The 19,343-nt window shown below is 43.0% G+C and overlaps 2 protein-coding genes across 2 annotated transcripts in view; both read left to right on the top strand.

Annotated features, from left to right (window-relative positions):
• The window catches only part of GGT7 (gamma-glutamyltransferase 7), a 42,333-nt gene extending 36,529 nt beyond the window's left edge, over positions 1-5,804 (top strand). The window contains exons 12-15 of the mRNA XM_043988837.1: positions 152-269; positions 938-1,075; positions 2,682-2,781; positions 5,064-5,804. Coding sequence (XP_043844772.1) covers positions 152-269; positions 938-1,075; positions 2,682-2,781; positions 5,064-5,227 — 520 coding nt within the window. The 3' untranslated portion in view covers positions 5,228-5,804. The remainder of the gene's footprint in view (positions 1-151; positions 270-937; positions 1,076-2,681; positions 2,782-5,063) is intronic.
• Positions 5,805-7,733: 1,929 nt separating this feature from the next.
• The window catches only part of NCOA6 (nuclear receptor coactivator 6), a 74,849-nt gene continuing 63,239 nt past the window's right edge, over positions 7,734-19,343 (top strand). Inside the window, exons 1-2 of the mRNA XM_043982995.1 lie at positions 7,734-7,869; positions 18,092-18,241. The gene's annotated coding sequence lies outside the window, so the exon portion shown is untranslated. The remainder of the gene's footprint in view (positions 7,870-18,091; positions 18,242-19,343) is intronic.

Here is a 19,343-nt window from a genome sequence, read left to right as displayed (position 1 = left end):
ATTGTCCCTGGCAAGCATCTTCTCCTTCCTTTGTTGGAACAGGGAAGTGGGTTTGGGTGCAAGGAGGGCAATGCTGATCCTATGGGCATACCCCATGGAGAAGAGCCAGGAAATAGATGGGGTCTCACCTATGTCTCCTGTCATTCTGCAGCTCACTGAATCGCCCCTTCGGCAGCGGCCTCATCACGCCTTCTGGGATTCTGCTAAACAGCCAGATGCTGGACTTCTCCTGGCCCAATAAAACTGCAAACCACTCAGCACCCAGCCTGGTACTTCCTAGGCTTGTCCAACTGCCCTGCCCTCCTCTGCCCCTCCCCTCTTTCTTTTTCCCCTGCACTTTCGGATAATTCTCTAAATGTCCCCAACCTCCCCCTCCCCACCCCCCCAAGTATACTGTTCTGGTCCCTGTACATAGCAGGTACACAGAAAATGTTTGTTTAATGATTTAGCCAACTGTATGCCCAGTCCTGTGCTCGATGCTATGGGCTCATCAAGGAACTTACACTAGCTGAGGAGACATAACATTTCATACATGTGTAAACACAACTAACTTGACTTATCCCAGGCAAGAATTACATCTGGGGATTGAGAGATATCACTAGGGGTTGGATGGTCCAGAAAGGCTTCCTAAAGAGAGGGCCCTGTTCCTTAAGCTGCTTCCTTCTGTTCCCCTGTCCCTTCTGTTCTCCCCCCTGTTTCTTTTCTCATCTTTTTGTTCCTAGCCTATTATTGAACACCTCCCAGATGGCCCTGGGGTGCAGGCATTCTGTCCATTTCAAAGACAGTAAACTGAGGCCTAGGGAGACAAGGACACTGGCAGAGCTGAGCTTGAAACTCCTTGCTCCAGATTTCTTTGAGCCTGGAAGAAGCTGGGGGCAAAGGGAATCAGTTCAGGTTCCCCCTCCCATCACCTATGAGATCTATGTTACTATGACAGGAGAATGCCATTCATCCTGGGAAGAGGCCACTGTCCTTCCTGCTGCCCACGGTGGTGAGGCCAGCTGAAGGACTTTGCGGGACTTACCTGGCACTGGGGGCCAATGGTGCTGCCCGAGGACTTAGCAGCCTCACCCAGGTGAGCCCTCCCCTTTGTCCCTCCTGACAGAGAATCATGGGAGCTGAGTCCTTAGAATTCTTGGCCCTGGGACCTTGTTCATGGGAAATGGGAGAGGGGCAGGGGCTACATTTCCCCTGGCCCTTCTCAGGTCTACTTCCCCATTTCTTTCATTTTTTTAGAGGACTTTAAAGCTGTCTTCCTGTTTTCCTAGGAAGCATAAGAGAAATGTAGTAGGGCAGCTAGGTGGTGTGGTGGATAGAATGCCAGGCCTGGAGTCAGAAAGACCTGAATTCAAATACAGCCTCAGATATTCACTGACTATGTGACCTTGAGCAAGTCACTTACCCTCTGCTTTTGTTTTCTCATATGTAAAATGGGAATAATGATAGCACCTTCTCCCTGTGGTTATTGTGAGGATCAAATGAGATAACAATTGTAAAGTACTTAGCACAGTGTCTGGCACATAGTAAATACTACATAAATGTTAGTAGCTGCTGCTGCTACACTATTACTATTATGCTAACTACTGTTATAATTATTAATATTTATTATTATTAATAGTACAAACAATAAAACAGTATGATACAAAGAGCACCGAAGAAGTAGGAGACCTGGAACTCAATTGTAGTTGTGATACTAGCTATGTGAGTAAGCGCACAGATCACTTAACCTCTCTGAGCCTGTTTCATCTTCTGTGAAATGGGCAGAGTAATACTTGCCTTGTTTACCTTGTAGGGCTGTTTTGTGTAAAGTGTCTTGTATACCTTAAAACATGATGGAAATGTGAGCTATTATTAATAGACAGTGTAAAGCAGCATGAAAGGAATTTTGAACAGGGAGTCAGACTAAGGTTCTAGTTCAGATCTGCCACTAACTTTTTCTGTGGCCAGTGGACAAGTAATTTTCTTTCCTTGGATTTCAGTTTCCCCTTCTGTCAAATCAGAACAATAATCTCTGACTTTCCTGACGCCAAGGTGCTGTTGTTAGTGTCTGAGATAATGGGTGAGGAACTGCTTTGATAAGTATTAATAATAGTGACATTTGTAAAGTGCTTTAAGGTTTGCAAAGTACTTTACAAATATTTCATTTTATACTCACAACCAACCACCCTGGGAGGTAGGTGATATTATAATCCACATTTTACAGGTGGAGAAACTGAGGCAGACAGAGGTTAAGCAATTTGCCCAGAGTCAGGCAGTTAGTAAAGGTCTGAAGCAAGATTTGAATTTATCCATTGCATTACCCAGCTGTCTACTGACAAGAGTGTACTGGTAAATGTTTTACAACAGGCTTTCTGGGAAGAAAAAAAATGTGCCCATGACATACTTTAAAATTTAATCTGCGTTAACATCTTCTCCATCAATTTCTTAATTCTAGACAATCAACAAAACAATGAATCAAGCTTCTATGTGTAGCATTTGCCAATTTCTAAGGTGTACATGATCACACAGAAAATGTAACAATTGGTACTAGTGAGTCAGTTGGAGCTGGCATCCCCGTTACTGTACCACCTAGTGCCTAAAAGTATATAATGTGTTACAGCTGTTATAAGGGATGATTTGCCTGGGCTCCTTGGGGATACTTCCTGACTGTATGCAACTCTCACCTCTGTGGCATCCTGCAGGTCCTGGTGAATGTGCTGACCATGAACAGAAATCTGAGTGACAGCCTGTCCCTAGGGCGCCTCCACCCTGAGCTCCAATCCAACATCCTCCAGGTGGACAGTGAGTACAGGGAGAAGGGCAGGCTGGTGGGGTCCTGATTCTGGAGCCTAGGTGGGCCACACCAACAGCAGGTACACCCCCCAAGGACTCTCTGGCTTCTGTTTCCTTCTGATGTCTCTGGCCATCCCTATGGTCTTGCACACAATCACATCCACACACACATCCACCCCCACCCTCCCACCTGCAGGGACACCTCCAGGGAATTTATTGGAACTTTGGAGGGATTATGTGGCTCTTGTGTTTGTATTCCTAATCATTAACACTGTTTGGGGCACATCGTAAGTGCTTAATAAATGCTTGTTAATTGACTCATTACTTAGTCATTCTCCCCTGTCCTGGAAGCTTAGTCTACTTTGCAGAGATAATCTTTTCATTATCTACTCCGGGCCTTTATGAGGAAGAAAGCTATAGACAGGAGTTGCTATCATCATCATTATTTATTATTTAGGGGCACAGTTTCTCTGAATGCTCTTTAAAAATTTTGAATGGACGTTTGTTTTATTTTTGTTTTGCGTTCAATTCCAATTATATCCTTCCTCTCCCCTCCCCAAAGAGCTTGTAGCCCAGAATAGAGGTACAGGTAGGGGCTAAACCTGTGATTTTTATTGGTATAGGGAGCTCCCAGGTGAGGAAATTCTCTTCTTGGCTGTTTTTTGTCTTAGAGGACACAAGGGTCAAATTTAGGCCCAGGGGACCACATGCAGCCCTCAACACCTTCAATTGCTCCAGAATCACAATGTCATTGGGAAATATTTGACGAAATAAATAAAAATGCAATAGAGCATAGATAATGTTAACATGTGACATTCAAAGTCACTAGGTAGCTCTGTGGATAGAGTGCCAAGTCTGGAGTCAACAGTTCAAATCTGGCCTCAGACACTTACTAGCCGTGTGACTCTGGGCAAGTCACATAACTGTTTGCTTCAATTTCCTCATCTCTAAAATGAACTAGAGAAGGCAATGGCAAAACACTCAAAACACTGCCCCCCCCCCCCCCAAAAAAAAAAACCTAAATGGGGTCCCGGAGTGTTGAACATGACTGAAAACAACTGAACAACTTGCTTTACCTTCCTCGGTGTTGTTATTGGGAGGAAAGGGCTTTGTAAACTTGAAAATGCTAAAAAGAGGTACTGTCTTTTAAATTGCTGTTATTTGATGACACAAAAGATTAAAGGTCAAGTTCATCTACATATCAGAAGCCTAGAGTTTTTTCCACCCAGTTCTCTGTGGGTGGTCTTTCTTTACTGAGTTAGGCATTTCCTCCCTCGCCTCAGGGTTTAGAGCCCTCAAGGGCTGGGGGGGGGGGCAATCGGGAAACTTAACCCTTTAACCCAGTTTAGGCTGGTAGTTCTCTGCTGAAGTGCTTGAAACTATGGCTCAACAGATGAAGACACCTGGTTGATGGCAGAATTACTGTTAGTCAAGTTTGTCTCAACACCAGCAGCTGCCTCTTTCCCACCTCTTCAATGCGTCCTTCTGATTCCTAGTGTCATTTCGCCACCCATCTACCCAGAGACTGCTCTTGGAAAGTGCTTTGAGATGACTTTCAGCCGCTTTCCCCGTTATAGGACTTGGGTTCCCTACCTTTAAAATGAGGATGGTTGGACTAGACCCTCCCTTTCAAACACTAATTTATCTGACAGTGGTCATATGACTATAGGTCAATCTCTTCACCTTTCTAGACCTCATTCCCTTGATTCTTATTACTTTTCCCCAGGCCTGGACTAATTCTGTAAGCCTTCTAGTTGGTCTTCCAGCCTCAAGCCCATCTCTCTTCCATTCTATCTTTCATACAGCTGCTAAAGAAATATTCCTAAAACACCTCATTAAGTGCTCATTGATCTGTAAAATGGGGAAGTTGGATTAGATAGCTCTGTTACAGACTGGTTGTGGTCAGAGTTAAGCTGTTTCATGTGTAAAATGTGAGGACTGGAGTAGAAGATCTCTAAGGTTCCTTCCTACTTTGACAGTTTATAATTCTCTGATGGGAATTTACTCTTTCCAATCTGATTTCTGGAGAATGTTGGGATTTGTCAGTGGTAAAGAGATTTGGGGAGCTGGAGAGAGATTTGGGAAATGATGGTGATTTAATAGGGGTGCTGGAATCGTCTACAATTTGCCCTGGACAGACAAGCCTGTCCAGTCCTGAAGAAGAACAATTCCTCTTGGCCACCAGTTGTGGGGTTATACATGAGTTGACGCAGCACCCAGTAGAGGGTTCTGTACAGAGGAGGTATTTAATAAATGTTTGAATTGATTTTGTTGCATGTCATTTCTTTCAGGTGAATTCACTGAGAAAGAGGTTGAGTTCCTGGAAGCTCGGGGCCATCGGGTTGAGAAGGTAGATGTTCTGTCGTGGGTCCATGGAGGTCGGAGAACCAACAATTTCATCATTGGGGTGAAGGACCCTCGAAGCCCTGATGGAGCTGGTGCCACCATCTTGTAGGGGTCGGTGGGTGGGGCAGGGGCAGGCGCTGCAGCACAAATACCCCTTTGCATGTTCCAAGAGCCCCTTGGAGCCCTGCCTCCCCCTGGGCAAGGGAGGGAGGGGGGACAGGCACAGAGTGGGTCTGAAGACCAGAGGCTCCCATTTGGTGCCTTCAAGCTCTACCCAGGGCCTGGGGACCAGAGGAGTTTTATATCAAACCCAATTCCAGCATAACTGACAAATTCCACAGTCGATGGGTGTGGCCTGACAGACCTCAGGCAAGAAGGCAGAAGAATAGTTCTGCCCCCTTCCTATACTTCACACTCCCGAGAGGCTTAGGGAAATGCTTGCTTAAAAAGAACAAAACAAAAACAAAAAAAACCCCACCCTGGTGACCCTAACCATTCTTCCTTCCCACCAACCCTCTGCATCTTTCCCCTTCCCTTTCCCCAGTCTCATTTCTTAAATGACTTTTTTTTTTTTTTAAACTGACCATCCAGAAGCAAGGGGCCCTCTTTCTCCTTCTCTCTGTCCCAGAAATAGTGAGGATCTGAGGGAGAGATGCAGGGAGAAGGGGCCACATAAGGGTGGGAGGGGGGGGGGGCGGGGAACAGCTCAGGGGCTTCCACTTCCCAAGAGGAATTAAAGAGAAAGTTGCTTAAGAAACCTTATCTCTGGCTTGGTCTGTTAGCTGGTCTCCAGGTCTAAGTTGGGACAGATGGCTGAATTTTGGGGAGAGAGGTCTCCTCACTTAGGCTTCTAATATGAGCACGTTAGGCTATCTGCAACCTTGGAGGCCATTTAGACCATCTCTGTACCTCTGGGCAACGTTGCCCCTGACTCACCCCATGAACAATTCCAGTCCCATGAAGTTCGACAGGAAATGACCCTAGGGAGGGAAAGTGGATCTTCCCAACCACTCTTTTTTTTTTTTTTTTTAGTGAGGTAATTGGGGTTAAGTGACTTGCCCAGGGTCACACAGCTAGTAAGTGTTAAGTGTCTTAGGCCAGATTTGAACTCAGGTACTCCTGACTCCAAGGCTGGTGCTCTATCCACTGTGCCACCTAGCCGCCCCCCAACCACTCTTTAAAAAATTTTCCTTAGTCTCTAGTAGACTGTGTCCTGGAAGTGGGGTGGAGTGGGGCATGTGTCATCTGGCACTTTCTTCCTCATTGAATGCTGACGTTGGAAACTTTTACTGACCCTCTAGTTGTACAGAAATGGAAACTGAGGCCTGGAGAAGGGAGAGTACATGCTCAAGGTCCTCAGCCTGGAGTTAATAGAGGTGGTACTCAAAGCACAGTATCCAACAGAGAGGAACCTCAAAGGTCACCTAGTCTGAATGGGAATGGAACGTAAATTCCTTTTTCAACAACCTTGACAGGTGGAGCTTTCCATGTTAGGCAAGCATTTTCCTTTATTGATCCCCAAATCGCCTACCTACCCTGTAACTTTCACCTCTACGGCTAGTTCTGTTCTCTGCAGCCAAGCAGAACAAAACTATAACCTCTTCCATAGGACAGCTCTTCATATACCTGAAGATACCGATCATGTTTCCCCTATGTCTTTTCTTCTCGTGGTTAAACAATCTGAATTCCTGCCTCCCAATCTAGTACTCTTTCCATGCCATCAGACGCATAACCCTGTTCTTACATGTCAACAGTGATCTCAAATTTACATCGTTTTTAGGCCGTTCCCGCTGGCCTCCCACCCCGAGATCATTTAGATGACTCCTCTTTCCAACCCCCACCTCTCTCCCTAATTTCAGTTCTGTCTTTAGCTTCTCAATGGGCCACTCCTACTCTTTAGTCCTACCATCTGACTCTACATAGATGCCCCACTAGTCCCCCAAATTTAACATGCAAGATAATAAATAGGATTTTAAACCTGGAGAATTGAGACCATGCAAGTCTCAGAAAGGTGAAGGTACTTAGGCCACGTAAGTGCCAGAGCTGAGGATAGAAGCCACGGAAGGCACAAGTCCATAGGAGGGAGATTTCGGACTGGTTCTGCCGCTGCATTTCTGGAGGGCAGACTATGGGCCAAGCGCTGAAGGCATAGGTTCCGAAGAACCAACCAGCCAGGCAGAAGAAGACCGATCCCTCGTTACCATTTCCTTAAGAGGGCAAAGCAGAGGGGACACGGTCCACACAGGCTGGGGATTGCGAAAAGAGGGAGGGTACTATGGGCTCTGGACTACGGGGAGTCGGGGAATGCGGAATCTGGCCTGGAGAAAACAAACCAATGGTTCAAGTCTAGCAAGGAGAAACGGGGGGCTCAGGAAAGAAAAACTGCCGAGAATCAAAGGGAAAAATCCGAGCTCCATCCAGAAGGGACCAGGGCGGGGTGGGGTGGGGCGGGCCTGGGCGCGCGTGCGTGCGGCCGCCCCGAGCTCCCGGGGACGTTCGCTCCGGTCACGTGCGCGGGGCCCCGCCTGCCCGGCCCCGCCCCGCTCCTCCCCCTCCCTCTCCCCCTCCCCTCCCCCTCCCGGGCCCCGGTCCCCTCCCCTCCCCCTCCCCGCCGGGTCTGAGGCCGCTGCCGGGTCCGGGAGTCCCGGTGTCCCGCTGTCCGGCTCTCCGGGCCGCGGGGACGGACAGAGCGGCGCTCGCAGGCCACGGGCCGGAGTGGGCCGCCGTCGGAGGCCCCTGGCCGGGCCGCAGGTGAGACAGAGGCTTTAGCTCGGGCTGGGTCCGGGGGGTGGGGTGGGACGGGACGGGACGCGAATGGGACCAGCCTAGTCCCTGGCCCCGGGAAAATGGCGCCGCCGCGCGGGGCGGATGACAGGCCCGGCTCGGCCGGGCCGGGAGACGCCGCTTGCCGCCGCCCGCCGCCCGCCGCCGGGTTCGCTCGTGTCCCCGCCGCCGCCGCCATGTTGGGGAGCTGGCCCCGGCCTGTGGGGGGCCGGGGCTCGGAGGGGGGGGAGGCCGGGGTAAGGCCTGCGGCAGGAGGGGGGGGGCTCCCCGCGGTGCCCGAGTCTGAGCTCCGCCTCCCAAACCCCCAGCCGGGCCGGGGGAGGCAGGTGTCCAAGTCCCGGCCCGGGAGGGCGAGCAGGGCAGGCCCACCTCATTGTGTGCCGGGGTTACCGACCCGGGTGTGTGTGAGCGAGTGTGCTCCGGAGGGAGAGGGTACGCAGAGGGGAAGGAAGGAAGGACGCGGGAGGACCACTGAGGCAGAGCCCGGGCCGGGGGAGTTTGACAGCGGGCGCTACAAAGGAGCAGGCTTCTCCTTCCCCCAGGCTTCCGAACCCTTAAGGTGGGGAGGAGAAATGAAGCCTCGAGATGCTCGGGGCCTGGCTGTGTTGTATGTATAAAAGAACCGTGGCATTGTGTGGGGGAAATGACCCCAGGCACTCACCCAGGGAGGATCCCCCTCCCCCCCGCATCCGAGTAGGGGTCACGCGGGGAGGTCATCACTATAGGGGGTGAGGAAGCAAGGAGGAGAACTAGCGATTTGGAACCCGGGAGCTTGGAGTCTGCAGTAATGACAGTCTAGATAGCCCAGCACGAGTCCACTGGACTTGATATGATTTAAACGTGTTGTGTAGTTGCACAGAGCGCGGTGCAAGGTGCTGGGAATACAAACTCGAAAAGGGCCCCGTCCTCAGAGAGCTTGAAATCTAGCTTGAGACTTTTGGGACACCTTGTGTAAGGATTTGCAGAATAAATACAAAGAAGCAAAGTAGGGAAGGAGGGCGCTAGAGTTGGAGGTATCGGGAAAGGTTGGTAGAAGATCTTGATTGAGCTGCTCCTTTGGAGGAAGTGGGGCTTGTATTCCAGGCACAGACGGCAAGCGGAGGTGCCGTGAATGAAGAACAGAGAACTTATCCCCTTTGGTTGTACCCTAGACTGTGGGAAGGGGAGTAATCTATAACAAGGTTGAAGAGATAGGTCGGGGCCAGGTTTTGAAGGACTTTAAGAGACAGAGAGGAGTTATTAGTGAAGCAATAAGGAGCAATCGAAAGATTTTTGAGTGGATGAATGGATTGACCATTAAACCTGTGCATTAGGAAGATTTATCAGTTGTGTGAAGCAGGGTAATGGTGTTGGAAAGGCATTGAACTATAGGTGGTAGTTCAGGCTCTGCCACCACCTGTGTGATTTAAGACAAGTCACTTCAATGTTTCATCTAGGTCTCAGTCTCCCCGTCTTGGAGTAATTCTCTCTGCCAAAATCTTATCAGCTCCCCTTCCCCAGAGTTACTGGTTCTAAGTTTTACTCATCCTAGCCTTTCACTAAAAAAGAACTCCTTTTTATCCCCTTTCAAATTCCTCATAATCCATCTCCTTCTCTTTTTACCTGTTCTAATTTCCTTCTTTGAAGACCATACTTAAGAAGTCAGCCCTTCTTAGTCACTCATCTTTTCAGTCTCTCTTCCACTGGCACCTTCTCATTAAGTTATATGTTCATTTTGATACATCCACTTTAATAGCTATCATCCCATCTTTTCCCCTTATGCTGCTAAACAGCTTGAAAAATTGTCTTTACCAGTTGCCTACATAACTTCATTATCCATTCTTCTCCGTTAGGAAAGGATTTTAGTTCCCATCTATCTACTAAAACTCCTTTAGGATCACCATTGTAATCACAAAATCCAGTGGTTTCCAACCCCCTTGACTAGTCAGTGTCTTTTGACATTCTTGACCACGATCTTCTGTTGAATACTCTTGTTTGTTGGCTTCAGAGATACCGTACTCCAGCAGTTTTCTTACTTTTCAAACCTTTTTCTGTGCTTTCCACTACCTGCTTAGCTTGGTCTCTATCCCTTAATGAATGTTCCCCAGCCATCTGTATTCAGTCCCTTTTTCTTCTCTATATTTTCCATTGACAAGCAAACATTCACTCCCAGTACGGCAGCTACTGCCTCTATGCAGACAACTCCCAAATCTATATCTCCAATCCTGACCTATATTCTGACCTCTAGACCTGAATTTCCAATTGCCTACAAGAAAGTTTCCCCTATTTGTCCTTTTGGCATCTCAATCTAACATGTTCAAAACTAAGCTTATTTCTTTGGGCTCTCTTCCTATCTTCCTTATTATTGTCTGATCTGCCACTGTTCACTGTGCCTCCTTCCTATATTTGAAACTTTGCGATTATCTATTAATTAGTCTTTCCTTTTCCTCATCTCATTCAACTAGGTACCAAGTTCTGCCCATTCCTCTGCAACATCTCACTCATCCATTTTCCTCCTCATTCTTCCCAACTACCACCCTAGTACAAGTGCTCGTTTCTAAGTCTATTTTAGGGGCCTCCTGCCTTCTCAAATCCCGTCCTTCATATTACTGCCAAAATATGCTTCCTTATGTATAGATCATAGTGCTCTTCTGCTCAAAAAACTTTAATGGTTCTTCCTACCAAGAAAAGCTCAGATTTCTTTGCCAGGAGTTCTAGGTCTTCTACATTTTGGGGCTTCCTACCTTTTCAGCCTTGTTTCTTTTTATTCCCCTCTGTTCATACAGTGCTTAAACCAAACTGTTTTATTCAAACACAGATTGTCCTCATTATCCTCTTCTTCTGTTGAATGCTTATTAGTCCTTTAGTTCTCAACTCATTTGTCACCTCATCCATTAAGTTTTCCTTCATCAGTAACAATTTTAAGATCTCATACCATTTTTAAATCACAAAAGTATTTTATAATTTTTTAGTCTCATGTAGAGATAGTTTTCAACATTTGTTTTCATAAGATTTCTAGTTCCAAATTTTTCATCCTCCCCTCTCCCTTCCCCAAGACAGCAAGCAATCTGATATAGGTTATATATGTACAATCACATTAAACATATTTCTGCATTAGTCATGCTGTGAAAGAAGAATCAGAACAAAAGGGAAAAATCTCAAAAAAGAAAAACAAAAAAAGTAGAAACAGTATGGTTCAATCTGCATCAAGACTCCACAGTTCTTTTTTTTTTCTGATAAAAGTATTTTATTTTTTTCCAATTACATGTAAAGATAGTTATCAACATTTGCTTATACAAGCTTTCTAATTTCAGATTTTTCTTCCTCCCTCCCACCTCCCCCTAGACAGCAGGTAATCTGATATAGGTTTTCATATACGTGTATATATATATAACATTAGACATATTTCTGCATTAGTCATTTTATAAGACAAGAATCAGAGCAATGAGGAAAAACCTCAAAATAGAAAAACAACAGCACCAAAAACAAAAGGAAGAGTAAGGTTCAATCAGCATCTATATTCCACAGTTCTTTTTTCTGGATTTGGAGAGCATTTTCCATCATGAGTCCTTTGGAGTTATCTTGGACCATTGTATTGCTGAGAAGAGTCAAGTCTTTCACAGTTGATCAACACACAATGTTGTTGGTACTGTCACACCATTTTATTTGCTCCTTTCTATCCCAGCACATTGAGATTTCTTTTTTTTTTTTTTGGTGAGGCAATGAGGGTTAAGTGACTTGCCCAGGGTCACACAGCTGGTAAGTGTCATGTGTCTGGGGCCATATTTGAACCCAGGTCCTCCTGAATCCAGGCCTGGTGCTTTATCCACTGCACCACCTAGCTGCCCCCCAGCACATTGAGATTTGCAAAGTGCTTTATATATTATCTCATTTGATCCTCATAACAACACTGTGAACTAGGTACTATTATTATCCCCATTCTACAAATGAGAAAACTAAGGCAGATGGAGGTTAAGTGACTTGCCCAGAGTCATACAACTAATAAATAAGACAGGAGTAGATTTGGGGTCTTCCTTACTGCAAATCTAGTTCACTACCAGACTACTTCTCTTGTTTGGGGAAATGTAAAATTTCTTACTTACTCTTATTTAAAAATTCACTTCCTCAGAAAGTATCTTAAATATTTCATTTATGTAGGGGTATTGTCAAGCATTTTAACAGCAGTAGAGTCCAGGATAGGGAGAAATATTTTGCTTTGAAAGATTTTACTTAAAAAAAAAAAAAGTCTAATTGGGTTTGCAGCTAGGTGGCGCAGTGGATAAAGCACCAGCCCAGGATTCAGGAGGACCTGAGTTCAAATGTGGCCTCAGACACTTGACACTTACTAGCTGTGTGACCCTGGGCAAGCCGCTTAACCCTCGTTGCCCTGCAAAAAAAAAAAAAAAGGAAAAAAAAGAAAGATTTTACTTAATTGAATTTAAATTTCATTTTTCTCTTCTTGAAATATTCACAATCAGTGCCTCAACCACATTATAATCATCGTAATTTTTCTCTGCAGTTGTAATCCCTTTTGATGGTGATGTGATTATTTCCAAGCTGCTTTTATTTGATTTGATAAAAGTTACAGTTTCTGGAGTAGAAAAAGAAGTTAATTTGGAGCCAGGAAGTCTGTCTCCAAGTATAAAGGTTCTGCCAGTTAAAACATATAAGAACTTGGGTAAGCCACTTAACCTCTCTGGGTCTCAGCTTCCTTATCTGTAAATGAAATAGTTGGACTACTACATATTTAATGCACTTATTGTGTAATATTATGTTTATGTTTACCCCTCTGCTAGAATGTAAGTTTCTTGAATAAAACTATACAAATTTGCTTTATTTAAATTACATCTCTCCAGCACCTAACACATTGTTCTTCATATAGCAGATGCCTAGTAAGTGTTCATTGAATGAGTGAATGAATAAGTGAATTCAGTTTTTAAAGAGTGGTTGGGGGGCAGCTAGGTGGCACAGTGGATAGAGCACTGGCCCTGGAGTCAGGAGGACCTGAGGTCAAATCTGGACTCAGACACTTAACACTTACTAGCTGTGTGACCCTGGTCAAGTCACTTAACCCCCATTGCCTTCAGTCAGAGGTTGAAATCACAGCTCTACTTTTACTACATTTGTGAGCCTGAGTTTCTAGGAAAGATGCCATAGGAAAATTGGAGGAAGAAAAGAAGACTTTCACCTGAGTTGGGGGGATTGGAGATTGGTATAATCTGGAAAGGAATCTGAATTTGAACTTTCAAGGATTCTGAAAGTTGGTGGCTAGGTGGCATAGTGGATAAAGCACTGGCCCTGGATTCAGGAGTACCTGAGTTCAAATCCAGCCTCAGACACTTACTAGCTGTGTGGCCCTGGGCAAGTCACTTAACCCCAATTGCCTCACCAAAGTAAAATTAAAATTAAAAAAAAAAGAAAAAGAAAAAAAGAATTCTGAAAGTCAGAAATAAAGAGGGGAATTAATTCCAGGCTTGGAGGACAGGTTTCATGGAGGGAGAAGATGGCATGTCAAGTTTGAGAACAACTAGTAGTCCAGTTTGGCTGGAATATTGACTGTAGGGAATGGGGGTAATAGAAAATTCAGAAAGAGAGGAAGATGTGGAAGAACTTAAGTTCCAAGTTAAGGAGTTTGTATTTTATTCTCTAGGTCAAGTGTTCTTAACTTTTTTTTGTGCCAGAGACTCCTTTGGCAATTAGGTGAAACCTATAGACCCCTTCTCAGAATCATGTTCTTAAATACATAAAATAAAATACATATGATTACAACAGAAACAAATTACATAGAAGTTATTATTTTTTAAAAATAACCTCAGATTAAGAACCTCCGAACTAGTTGATGTCCACGAGCTCCCTTAGCTCCTGCAAACAGGAACTGTGGAGTCAGAAAAGAGGGAATGAAAACAAAGGTGAGAAGATGGAAATATGTGATCTTGCCTTGAATGCCTTAATGTAGCATCTGTGCCAGTAGATTGGATAAATGAAAGTCACCCCTCCCTTTTACTATAGAGAGGATCTTGGTTCTTTCTTTCAGACAGTGCCTCCTTCAACTAGTCCCCAATTGTTTTCTGGGCTCTTTGACTTGAAATAGATGCATATGGCTTGGGGGGGGTGGGAAGAGAGGGAGGAAGAGAAGTTGGAACACAAAGTTTTTAAAAATTGATGTTAAAATTTGTTTTTACATGTAATTTGGAAAATAACATTCTAAAAAAGAAAAAGAAATAGATGCATATATGATGTGGGCTGTCCAATGATATTTGTGTCTCCTACAGCTGTAGTAGAGCCCATTTGAATTCTCAGCGACTATACCTTTACCATGATAGGACCTTTTGAAGCCAGATGATCCAACAGAACTGCTAAGGGATATTTTACCCCCCAATCAGCTGCTTCCTTTTGTTGTTAATATTCAAACTGACCTGTACCACTTTTATAGAGGAAGAGAGGAAGAGGAAGTGTACTAAAGTAAAAAAAGAACAATGATTTCAGAATTAGGAAACCTGAGTTTTCTTTCACCCATGCCTTTTAGATATGTGAACTTGGGCGAGTCATTTCACCTTTCAGTGCCTCTTTCTTCATCTGTAAGATGGTGATAATAATGCTCATATACCTACTACCTACCTCACAGACTTATTGTGAGGAGAGTGCTTTGTAAATCTTATAGCTCTAGAAAAATGTTAGTTATTATTTCTTTAGTAGTTCTTTAATTTCTTTGATGTTGGTACTTTCTCTAATGATACAGCTCACAACTCATCTACAACTCATCTTCCAGTATGATTCTTGTCCTTGTTTATCCAATACACTGGACATTTTCCTTTAGGGCTTTTTATGTATATGACAGGTAAAAGGGGCCATCCCGTGACTGATCCACCCTCCGGTTGGTATCTCTTATACTGCTTCTTGCACACAGGTCATGATTGTTAATAAGTAGGAGCCTACTTTTTTTGTTGTTTTTTAAAATTTTTTAAAAAATTTTTATTTTTTCGGGGGCAGCTAGGTGGCGCAGTGGATAAAGCACTGGCCTTGGATTCAGGAGTACCCGAGTTCAAATCCGGCCTCAGACACTTGACACTTACTAGCTGTGTGACCCTGGGCAAGTCACTTAACCCCCATTGCCCAGCAAAAACAAAACAAACAAACAAAAAATTTTATTTTTCTTTGCAGGCAATGAGGGTTAAGTGACTTGCCCAAGGTCACACAGCTAGTAAGTGTCAAGTGTCTGAGGCCGGATTTGAACTCATGTCCTCCTGAATCCAGGGCCGGTGCTTTATCCACTGTGCCACCTAGCTACCCCTGGAGCCTACTTTTGACTACCATGTTTTTCCTCTTAAAATTTTTTAAAATTTATTTTTAACATTCATTTTTGTTAAAACTTTCAGTTCCAAATTCTCTTCTTCCCTTCAGTCCCTCCCCTACCCATAGAGAAGGCAAGCAACATATCAATTATACATGTGAAGTCATGTAAAACATTAACCATGCTGCCCCCCAAAAAACAAACCAAAAAATCCCAAAAACAAACCCCGAAACATAAATAGTGAAAAAAGGATGTTTCAGTCTGTACTCAGAATTCATCAATTCTTTCTCAGGAGGTAGATAGCATTTTTCATTGTGGGTTCTTTGTTGCTGTTACTATATACAGTGTACTTCTAGTTCTGCATATTTTACTTTGCATCAGTTCATATAAGTCTTTCCCAGTTTTCTGAAACCATCCTGTTCTTCCTTTCTTAGAACACAATAGTATTCCATCAGAATCATATGTTCAGCCATTTCCCAATCGATGGACATTCCCTCAATTTCTAGTTCTTTGCCACCACAAAAAGAACTGCTATAAATATTTTTGTACATGTGGGTTCTTTTCCCTTTTCTATGATTTCTTTGGGATATAGACCTAGTAGTGGTATTACTGTGTCAAAGGGTATGCACAGTCCCATGGTCCTTTGGGCTTAGTTCCAAATTGCTCTCCAGAGTGGTTGGATCAGTTCACAACTCTACCAACAGTTCATTACTGTCCCAATTTTTCCACATTCCATCCAGCATTTGTCCTTTTTACTTTTCTGTCATGTTAGCCAGTCTGATAGGTATGAGGTGGTACCTCAGAGTTGTTTTAACTTGAATTTCTCTAATCAATATTCATTTAGAGCATTTTTTCATGTGACTATTTACAGCTTTGATTTCTTCTGAAAACTGTCCATTATCCTCTGACCATTTATCAGTTGGGAAATGACTTGTATTTTGATAAATTTGACTCAGTTCCCTATATATTTGAGAAATGAGGCCATTGTCAGAGAAACTTAGTATGAATTTTTTCTCCAGTTTCCTGCTTTCCTTTAGATTTTGGTCTGCATTGGTTTTGTTTGTGCAAAACCAATTTTTATATGTTCAAAATTATCTATTTTGGATAGGCCGAGCTAATATAATAAATATGACATTTCTGCCTAAATTAATTTACTTATTCAGTGCCATAATATACAGCTAGAAAAAATAACAACAAAATTCATCTGGAAGAACAAAATTATTCATTTTACTTCCCTACATCCCCTCTTATGTCTTGTTTTGTGATAAACTCTTCCCTTATCCATAGAACTGACAAGTAAAAATTTCCATGCTCCCCTAATTTACTTATGATATAATCTTTTATGTCTAAACCATTTACCCGTTTTGACCTTATTTTGGTATACAATGTGAAATGTTGGTCTCTGCCTAGTTTCTGCCCAATTGCTTTCTAGTTTCCCAGCACTTTTTATCAGATGGTGAATTCTTGCCCCCAAAGCTCCGGTCTTTGAGTTTATCAAACAATAGGTTAATATCATCCATCTCTCTCAATGACCCTTTCCGTTACCAGAAACTTCTATTTTGTGAACACTGGTATTGCTTGATTTCCAGACATATAAATATTACAAGCTTATTGGTGTTCAAAGGATTGTTTTTAGTGCTAATCAAGGAGGCATCATTGAATGTGCTACACAATTTCCTAAAGGTAGTCCAGCTCTTTCTTCCTCCTGTTTAATTTTGAGTCTAGTTTATTATTTGTTGACAGGTCCATAAATACATTTTGGACAAATTCAGTGGACTGCCCATCCAACAGCATGTAATGATTTGGGAGTGCTACACATTTTTCACCTTTTGGTTGGGGGGTCCTCAGGTGAATCTTGACCTTTTGACTGTCCCTGAATATCAGTGAATAGGCCCTGAAATACAATGCAGTCAGTTCAGTGTTACCTGGAAAAAGAAGTTTCTGGAGGACCTCACTATTTATAAGAAATCCCTCTTTCATTGCCAGAAAATCCTTTATAACATTTTGGTGAATATGTGTCTTCCTGTTTTATGCCACTTTGAGTCTGATAGAGAATTGAACAAAGCTATTTCTATGATTTTTATCAGTCCAGTAATCTTATATGATTTTAACATGTGCATTGAGACACATAGAGGGTTACTTTTTTGCTCCACTTAGTCAAGTGCTTTAAAAACAACAAATAGAAGAAAGCTGACAGGTAGGTGTCACTTAACTTCTAGTTGCCTCAGTTTCCTCATCTGTAAAATGGGGATAATAATAGCATCTACTTCCTAGCATTGTTGTAATGCTCAAAAGAGGTAATATTTGTACAGTGCTTAGTATAGTGCCCAGCACACAGTAAACACTATAGAAATGTTGGCTATCATCATCATAATTTTCAGTCACTTTTATGATTATAAAGATGAAAGCCTGCCTGTTTCCTTCTCATTTTCATCAAAGTTATCCTTAGTATCTGTGTACATTATTTTCATAATATTTTATAGTGATCTGAAAGTAGACAAATCAGTTGGTAGTTTCTAATGTCCTCTCAGTTGCCTTTTTTGGAGAATCATACTGTTTGACAATTTTTTCCTCACTTGGTATCTTACCTTTCCTTAAGATATCTGGAAAATGGATCTTTTAATGCTTCTAAAATTGTGTGTCTTTAGCCACACAGAGTGTACTTAGTCTTTTTCCCAACTTTATTTTCTTGATTTCCATTTCAGCTTCTTCATTATGGTATATTTGGTCGGTACTGAGATACTAGAGTCAAAATGTAATCAGTGATGTCAACAGCTCTGTAGAAACACTGGTAAATCTGTTCCATTTTCTAGATGGTTGTTGTCCTCCTTAATTTTTTTCATGGATGAATATGATAATCTTAGGTTAGCTGGGTTTCTCATTAAGTGATTTACAGACTCATTTTCTTCTGCTTTCCAGCTGCAGGACTTTCCCATCTCCTACCTTCCTGACTTGCTGCAGAGATCTTCAGGGTTTAGAATGTCTTCTCTGGCCAACTTGTGGCACATAGGGATGAAGGAGGGTGGCCCTACCAGAAAATTGGAGTTTGTGGAGGTAGAGAACTTCCAGGTGAGTTTGGAGGCGTGTAAAAATACAAACCTATTTCTAAGGTTAATTCTAAAATATTGTCAAGAATAATTTGCTAAATAAAGTGGTTCATGAGATTAAAAGATAATGGTTTCCAATTATATAATGCTTTAATGTTTGCAAAGTACTTTATATACATTGTCATTTGATCCTTAGACAACAACCCTGAGATTACTATTTTTCCCATTTTATGGATAATGAAACTTAGGCTCTGAGAGGTTATATGACTTACTGAGTCCCCCAGGGTCACATAGGTAGGTAGGTAGGTAGGTATCAAAGGTAACATTTGAATGAAGAGCTTTGTGACTCCAAGTCCATGATTATTTCCACTGTACCATACTGCTTAGCATTATGGTACACAATGAGGGAGGGCTTTTTGTTATTGTCGTAGAGCTCTTTGTAGTGAAAATAATTTGAAAAGGAGTAGGAAATAGGAAAGATCCTTGAGGGTAAAAGATAGTGAAGGCTTTAGGAACTATGTCTTCTCATCTCAAGAGCAGTGGAAAAAACAGTAAAAGGAAATGTGATAGCAGTTTTTAAATATCTGAAATTACATTTTAATTTTTTAAAAAAGTCTTGGACTTGGTTTCCTGGTCTTTCAACCTTTATCACTAATTTGTGAGATGGGGTTAGTATTACCACCCTGTCATATTCACAGATCAAATGAGATAAAGTCCTTTTTAACTATTTGTACAGGGTACTGTACAAATGTAGGTATTTTTAATTGTAGATATTTTAAGGGAGATGGGTCATGGTGGTTTTTTTTGTTGTTGTTTGTTTGTTTTTGGATAGGGCAGTGAGGCTTAAGTGACTTGCCCAGGGTCACACAGCTAGTAAGTGTCAAGTGTCTGAGGCCGGATTTGAACTCAGGTTCTCCTGAATCCAGGACTGGTGCTATATCCATTGCACCACCTAGCTGCCCCTGGGTCATGTTTTAATGTCAGGAAGAACTGTATAGAAATCAAGCATATTTATCAGTGGAATGAGAATGCTTCCTATCATAGAAAATATTCATACAGAAGTTCAAGAAGAGACTGGATGGCCGTGTCTATCAAATGATTTTAGAGCTCAGAGGGACCTGAGA

Source organism: Dromiciops gliroides, chromosome 2, assembly GCF_019393635.1.
Source record: "Dromiciops gliroides isolate mDroGli1 chromosome 2, mDroGli1.pri, whole genome shotgun sequence".
Taxonomy (NCBI): Eukaryota; Metazoa; Chordata; class Mammalia; order Microbiotheria; family Microbiotheriidae; genus Dromiciops; species Dromiciops gliroides.
This window is presented reverse-complemented; position numbering and strand designations above follow the sequence as displayed.